An 8,169-nucleotide genomic window follows, 5' to 3' on the forward strand; every position below is an offset into this window, starting at 1 on the left:
GTTTTGACTATGTCTCATAAAACCAAAAAAAATGTTGAATCTAAGTGTTGTCTGTTTATGCATCTTTAGGCGAGACACACCACCTATGGCATTCGCAAGTGCTTCCTCTTCCTACTGCAGTGTCAGCTGACACTGGTCATCATTCAGGTGAGAAAAAAACAGACCTGCATGTTATTTACAGGAAATGAAATATACAGAATTCATTCATAATTCATATTGTTTTGGTTTTGTAGTTCCTGGCCTGCCTTATTCAGTTGCCTCCTCCCATGAATATCACAGACATACTGTGGCTTTCCTGCTTTTGTTACCCACTGCTAAGGTAATAGGTGCCCACATGTTGCATTTTACTAAAAGTAGGTCACTGTGTCATATCGGCGACCTCTATATATAAAAAAATATATTGACATTCACAGCGTGTCCTTCCTGGGAAAACCTCCTGACAGTTCAGTAATGACAGTTGCGACTGGAAAGAATCTGGACTCCATACCACGCAAGGTCAGTCATGAGACCACACAATGCACGCGATTTAAGCTGCAAACTATTTAAACACACTTGACATAACTCATATGTGTATTTGTGTTATTTTTGACTCCCACCCACAGACCCAGCACTACTTCCTGGGCTGGTTCCTGTTGAAGTTTGGTCTGACGATGTTAGCATACTTAGTCGGCTTCGGGTTTTCTCTACAGGAAATGTGTTTTAGAGCAGCTAACCTCACAAGAACTGATAACAGCTCCATCACCTGCACTCACATACTCACATCCAGGTACACAAACAATTGAATGTCATTTTCTCTGTGTTTAGATGCTGTGAATTAGTTATGAGTGCTAATCAATGATTGATGTATATAGCTCCCAGGATGGCCCGCAGTGGTTTGGTGAATTGTCCAATGGCCTGCTTTTGATTCAGAAGATCATGGCAGGGTTTCTGGCTTTGCACACAGGTGACTTTAATAAAATATGTTGTCTCATTTGAGTCCTTACTCTAAAGGGTTTATCTAGTGAAAAAACATGATCCAGTTGTAGTTATGTTATATACACTACCAGTCAAAAAAAAGTTTTTGAACAGTAAAATTTTTAATGTTTTTAAAGTCTCTTCTGCTCACCAAGCGTGCATTTAATTGATCCAAAGTACAGCAAAACAGTAAAATTTTGAAATATTTTTACTATTTAAAATTGTTTTCTATTTGAATGTTTTAAAATGTAGTTTATTCCTGTGATCAAGCTAAATTTTCAGCATCAGTCTTCAGTGTCACATGATACGCTGATATGCTAATTAATATGATTATTTATTATCAGTATTTAAAACAGTAAATAGTTTCATGATTCTTTAATGAATAGAAAGATCCAAAGATCAGCATTTATCTGAAATAAAAAGCTTTTGTAACATTATACACTAAAGATACAGAAGATTTCTATTTTCAGATAAATGCTGTTCTTCTGAACTTTCTATTCATCAAAGAAACTTGAAAAAATTCTACTCGGCTGTTTTCAACATCATAATAATAATAATAATAATAATAAATGTTTCTTGTTTAGCAAATCAGAAAATTAGAATGATTTCTGAAGGATCATGTGACTGGAGTAATAATGCTAAAAAAATCAGCTTTAAGATCACAGGAATAAATTACATTTTAATATATATTCACAACAAAACAGTTATTTTAAATGGTAAAAATATTTCACATTTTTGCCGTTCTTGCTGTACTTTCAGTCAAATAAATGTAGACTCGGTGAGCAGATGAGACTTCTTTAAAAAAACAATAAAAATCTTACTGTTCAAAAACGTTTGACTGGTAGTGTATTATTTTATATTGTTATGTTATGTTATATTATCATCTTGCTTTCTTTCAGTGGTCATTTCTCTGAGCTATGTACATCGTTCACAACCCCTGTGGAGGAGGAACCCGTTCAGTAACACATGGTGGTGTCTCACAGTGCCTGTGGTGTAAGTTTAATATAAAAAATGGTTATTTTATTATCAAAGAACTATTTTCACTTGCCTAGGATCATTTAAGTCCACTTTGTCAATGGTTTTTCTTGCAGATTGTTGGGACAGGTGGTGCAGGCTGTGATAGATTATCAGTTGTGGCAGGATAGGAATACAGAAATCGTCTTCACGCTACATCACATTCCCCTCTTGGTCTGGCTGTTGGTCTCTCTGTCCATCGTACTTGTGGTGCTAATCAATGAAGCAGTAAAACTGCATGAAATCAGGTAGGTAATTCACAATTTTGTCATTTGTCATGTACATTATCTGTACATGTTCTGGCAGTGAACATCTCCTTTAATGGTTGCTGAAAATTCAGCTTTGCCATCACAGGAATAAAATACATTTTAAACATTTTTTTTGTACCTACATAGCCCATTAATCATAACTCACAGCTTATGAAATGATGGCTTTGATTTTAGGGTACGAGTGCGTTACCAGAAGAGGCAGAAGCTTCAGTTTGAGACTAAGCTGGGAATGAACTCTCCATTCTGACCTGCGTCTGTATAGGACGGCATGGTCGTACCCATCAGCGTCATGTTCATTTCAGTGCTGGAGAAGTTGAAGAATTCTTTGGATTCCCCCCAACAGAGCGCTTCCTGCAACACCTCCAATGGGCGGAACTCTGTTTCTCCCGTGAAGGCCACTGAGGGCTGCGTTTTTATCAGTGAGATCTTTGATTTAGGCTTTACTCAAAGTAAAGATTTCATTCATCTGCATGCTGCTTTGGTTTGGACAGGGTTATTTAATAGAGGGATTGTTTTTTTTTTAATGAGGCCATTCCTTTATCCCCCTCAAAACCTGAAACTGTAATGCACGATGTAGAGAACATATACCAAAATGTACAAAGGAGGGCTAAATTAGCATGATTTTTCTTCTTACTTTTTAGCTTTTTTTATTAGATGTTGTGAAATTTTATTGATTTCCTTTGTTTCACATGTGAGACATTTGACCGCTCATGAGATGAGCTTTAGCTGTAGTTTCTGTGTTTGTATTTTAGCCGTGTGGCTCTTTTTCACACTGCTGAGAGGTTTCGTGCAGTTCATTTAGTATGTCGTATAAGAGCTTGTTGAAGCCTGTTTTAACAGGTTATAATGTGAATGTCATCGCCTCAACATACCTCATATTTAGAGGGGAAATATTTCATTGTTTCTTTTGTGATCATGATGTACAAGTGATTTTATTTCTAGAATATATCAGCTAGAGCAACTTAGCTGAGAAGCTTAGCTTCCAAAATCAAATCCAGTCAGTGTGAGACTGCAGACTCATTTACTAGCTTGCCTAGAATCAGTCAGCCTTTTAAGTTTTTTTTTTTTTCTCTTACAAATCAAATATCAGATGAAATGCATGAGTAGCTGGAATCTTTTTTTTAGTCTTCTAAACTCTATTTTTACTGTAAAGTTCTGAAGTTCAGTCAAAACACAAAGACTTTTTAACCAGGCAAAGCAATAGCTTTCCAGTTGAAGGAAGAATGTTCCAACTTGAATTGTTCTCATTCTGTCAGAGACATTTTTAAAACATGTGACTGTTTGCCAGAATGCACTGAATTTATTTATTTTTTTTGCCTACATTTGCATGCAAGACAACACTTGCCTGGTTTCTCACCGCACATTTTTTCAACATAATTATTTCTGATGTTCTGTAATGAATATATATCTAACTCTGGATGGGTTGGGCTTATTTAAATTTGTATTTTTTGTAATTATTTTTTCACCCCCATCCAGAGAATTCAGTGTTTACTGTTAAAGAGGGATATTGAACTTTTATTCTGTTCTACCTCTAGCTGATTGCTAATATAATTCTAGGCAAGGTCATGATTTTAATAGGTTTTATTATTATTTTAATTTATCCAGTTGGGCTGCAGCTATGGAGTATAAGGGGCTCAATTACAGTGTCACCAGATGTGCTTATTTAAAAATACATGCAAGTGTATTTTCTGACATTGACCAGCTAATTTCCAAATTACCAGCATTTTTTTTTTCAATAACTTATAGCCTGAAACCTCTGACTTACCCTGGACTTGTCACATTTAAAGCGATAGTCCACCCAAAAATGAAAATTGTCTTCATTTACACATCCTCATGTTGATCCAAAACTGTTTGACTTTTTCATCTGCACAACATAAAAGGAGATATTTGGTAGAATGTGTTAGTCGTTTGTATCCAGGGAAAGTCATTCAGGTTTGGAACAACATGAGGGTGAATACTTAAATTTTCTTTTTTTTATTTATTTGACTAAAATTTTTAGGTGAACTGTCCCTTTAAGTTGCTGCTAGACCTGTATAAAGTGGTAGTTTTCATAAATGATTAATGTGTACAGGAATCACAGGACCTCAAGAACCTATACTCAAAAACCCAGTTAGTATTTTCTAAAGTACCTGTCTTTCCGATGAGCCACAGTCTTTCTCCTTTTCTACGTAATGAACTGCAAGATGTCTTAATTTATTCATTTCCTGCCTTTTCGTTCCTGTCTCACTGTTCTGTTTAAGTTAAATCACAAATACACACTGTAACCTCTAATCTAATGTTGATATTTATTTTGAAATGATTGCGTCTGTAGATCTTAACAGCAGATGATTGCAACCTAAACAGCCTTTTCTATAATGCATCTAGAGATTGTCATAGGCACTGAATGTTCATTCATGTCCGTAGTGCATTTTTGCAATGCATGTTACATGCTTTCTTCTACTTTTCCTGCTCATTCAACAGGAAAGCAGGTCTTATGATGTGTTCAGAGGTTATACTGCCCCATTACATAAGTGTAGCTGTGGTTTGATGTTTGCGTTCAGCACCACAACTGAGCCACTCTAATTTTGACATATCGGACAAATTGAAAAGTGGTTCATTTTTAAATAGGTGCTGAATTAACAAATTGTACAATTGAAAATTGTAAAATAGCATATCAATATAGTGGGAAGTTTGTTTAATAAGCAAGCACTGATCTTCTGTTATGTAGTAACAGAAAAAAATATTTTGGGATATGAGTGAGCAGCGTTTTTTTTTTGTTTTTTTTTGTACAGTAATTTTAGTAATTATTTCTGATATTTTCTCTCTTCCCTTATTTCCTGATGCATGCATGGTAAAGGCCATAAGAATGCAAGGTTTTTCTTGATTTACTCATCTGCTGAATATTAAATATGTTGACTCAGTCATGCATGGATTCAAAATGTTGCTGATGTTTTTCCATCAGTCAGAAAATCAGTATCTTTACTAAACCAGGAGCGTGAATCAGGCCCTTTTAAGGGGTCGTACTGAACCTCTCTGCAAAATACAGGCCTGGGCTACAACCTACACTGACTGACCCAATATACAGATATTTGCTATTTATGAATGTTCATAAGATTTATAAATGTTGTACAGTTTGTATTTTTTTAAGATGTCTTTAACGTTGATTTCTCCCCTTCCCCAGAGATTATTTGTGAACCAATGTTATGTTAATAAATATGTTTATTTCAAAACAAAAGCGTGCTCTTTCATTAAGAAAGTCTCTTATGATATTGTGATATTCAGCTGTCCGGATCATGTCATTTAACATCTGCAATTTTACATACTGCAATAGTTCACACAACAAATATAATTTACTTAAAATATTCTCACCCACGGGTGTCGAAGTTGAATTTGTTGATCCATTTGATCAGATTTCATACCAGTGGATCCTCTGGAGTGAGTGGGTGCTGTAAAAATGGGAGTTCAAACAGCTGATAAAAACATCACAATAATTCTTAAGTAATCCACACAACTCCAGTTAATCACTGAATGCATTGTGAAGTGAAAAGCTGCATGTTTGCAATAAACAAATCCAATATTAAGGCCTTTTAACACTATCCACTTGATTTTTAAATGTTGAAGTAAGCATATGGGCGAGACTTCCGGTTCATTAGCCGCTATAGGGAAGAATAACAACATGCAGTAAACAATAAAACTGTTTGGACTACAACCAGTGTTTGTAATTAAGATAATCATTAAAATAACACGGTAAGACATGAATTTAAGATATCAAGCAGCAAAAACGAGCTGTTTTGTACAGCTAAAAATAGACCAGAAGCCAGACCCAAAAATTTACAAATTCTTACAGGAAAAAAAAGGTGAGGGTTGCCAGGTTATCACAACAAAACCTGCCTAATTGCTATTCAAAATTAGCGCAAAAGTGGGGGGGGGGGGGGGGTGGGGGGGTCACCCGGTAAAAATCGTGTTCTGGAGGGTAAAATACACGTTTTTTTAGCGGGATTTCCCGGGTAAAATTAGCGTTCCAGGGTCTAAATGTTACGTTATTTAGGTCGTTTCAACCCGCGGCAACAGTGTTAAAGTAGCCCAATTCCGCGGGAAAACCGCGGACTTGGCAACACTGGTGGATACTTGCTTCTGGCCAAAATACAAGTCCACATTAATCCATAATTATGCTTCTTCCAGATATCCCTTACAAAAATTAATCATGGTTTAATACAAACAAACAAAAAAAACAGTTACTATAACCACGGTAACCACAAATTAACCATGGTTTTGCTACGCTACCCATGATATTTGTAGTCAGTCAATGGTAATCATTATGCCAAAAACATGGCTACTTTTACACAGGAATAAAACCATGGTTAATTTTCGTAAGGGATGGGCAAACTAAAATGCTTTATTATATTTCAGATACTTTATATTTAACATTCTGTACTGTAAAAACTGGAAAAGCAGTTTGTGATGAAATATTGACTGAAAAAATGTACAGGAATTGCATGAACTCTTCCAATAATCAGACTTTTACCATTTTAAAGTTTATTTTTTATTTACTTTTTACAACTTATTTATTCCTCATTCAACCATCAAGGTTGTAGGGAATTATTACACGTGCTATAATCGTCCAACAGGGGGCGTTGTCCCCACCCCAAGAGGTGCCACAATATCAGAGGCTGTGATTGGATCCGGTGGTTGACGAGCGGGTTGTCGGCCAATCATTGTTGAAAGGTTAACTGTGCGTACTGCGTACTACAGAATGAAGCACGGCAGCACCGGTGGATCAGCAGCACGCTGAAGGGTGTCATAAGATCATTTGAAGGACTCGCTACGAGGGTTTCTTCACATTTTATACCGTTTTAGAGGTAAATATATCGGAATTTCTGTTTTAGTGTTTTACTGGTTCTGGTGTTTGTGCATTAGGCGTCCGAGGAAGATGCCGTTTAATAACCCAAACGATATGTTGCAAAGGCATGACCCAGCCAAACAAACCTGTGTCAGACCTAGCTTTTAAAACAGTTAGGGCTTTAAAACGTGGGATAGATTGTTTAAAAGGCTGAAAATGCACCGCACCCTGTGTGACATGACATCCATCACGCACTAACAGACGCTGCTTTAACAATCGCACACGCGAATTCACATGCATGATCTTAATGCACAACAGGTCCTGTTTTAATGTGTTTATATATGATAACAATGCAGTGACGCAAACTACTGGTTACTGAGCCAAAGGAAAAAACAGCAAAGGTGGATGTTACCGATGCACTTGAAAGCCGTCTTGTTTATTTTTGCACATGCTAAAATCTTGCCGGTTTGCAGAGAGAATGCAGTAAATTGAAACAGACTCACATGCAAACAAAGTCTGGTTTGGCCTAAATCTTTGGGTGGTGACCCTACTGACTCCACCCAAATCTGAGATTTACATATTTGCTCCTAGATAATCCGGTTAAGCAGATATTAGGTTTTAAAATGCTTATTTTGAAAACCACTTGACAAAAAGTTACATCTGTAAATTATAACAGCAGGTAGAGCAATAAGCTTTTAAAATGTTATCTTTAATATGGCTATATCAACACTTTTGGTTGTTCTTTGTTTTTGTGAGCAGATTTTTAATGTTTTTTTTTTTTTTAAAAAAAAAAAAAAAAAAAAACTCTGGCTCACCAAGCCTGTTTTTTTTGATCCAAAGAACAGCAAGAACAGTAAAATGTTGAAATATTTTTACTATTTAAAATAACTGTTTTCTATTGAAAAAATAAATAAATAAATACACACACATATATATATATATATATATATATATATATATATATATAAATAAAATGTAACTTATTTCTATTAATAATAATAATAAATGTTTCTTAAACGGCAAATCAGCATATTAAAATGATTTCTGAGGTATCATGTGACGTGAAGTCTGGAGTAATGATGCTGAATTACATTTTAAAATATATTCAAATAG

At 35.5% G+C, this 8,169-nt stretch overlaps 2 protein-coding genes across 9 annotated transcripts in view; both read left to right on the top strand.

Annotated features, from left to right (window-relative positions):
* Window positions 1-5,189, top strand: part of tmem94 (transmembrane protein 94) — a 29,396-nt gene extending 24,207 nt beyond the window's left edge. For all 5 annotated transcript variants that reach the window (XM_051124411.1, XM_051124409.1, XM_051124410.1 and 2 more), the window contains 8 exons: window positions 70-147; window positions 234-319; window positions 414-495; window positions 603-766; window positions 852-943; window positions 1,854-1,947; window positions 2,046-2,216; window positions 2,412-5,189. In XM_051124411.1, coding sequence (XP_050980368.1) covers window positions 70-147; window positions 234-319; window positions 414-495; window positions 603-766; window positions 852-943; window positions 1,854-1,947; window positions 2,046-2,216; window positions 2,412-2,484 — 840 coding nt within the window. In that variant the 3' untranslated portion in view covers window positions 2,485-5,189. The remainder of the gene's footprint in view (window positions 1-69; window positions 148-233; window positions 320-413; window positions 496-602; window positions 767-851; window positions 944-1,853; window positions 1,948-2,045; window positions 2,217-2,411) is intronic.
* A 1,750-nt stretch (window positions 5,190-6,939) lies between these two features.
* The window catches only part of tdrkh (tudor and KH domain containing), a 12,130-nt gene continuing 10,900 nt past the window's right edge, over window positions 6,940-8,169 (top strand). For 2 of the 4 annotated variants that reach the window (XM_051124861.1, XM_051124862.1), the window contains exon 1: window positions 6,958-7,075. The gene's annotated coding sequence lies outside the window, so the exon portion shown is untranslated. Of the gene's footprint in view, window positions 7,076-8,169 lie in introns of all 4 variants that reach the window. The other 2 variants (XM_051124863.1, XM_051124864.1) reach the window with 2 other exon arrangements.

Source organism: Labeo rohita, chromosome 12 (assembly GCF_022985175.1).
Source record: "Labeo rohita strain BAU-BD-2019 chromosome 12, IGBB_LRoh.1.0, whole genome shotgun sequence".
NCBI classification, from domain to species: Eukaryota; Metazoa; Chordata; class Actinopteri; order Cypriniformes; family Cyprinidae; genus Labeo; species Labeo rohita.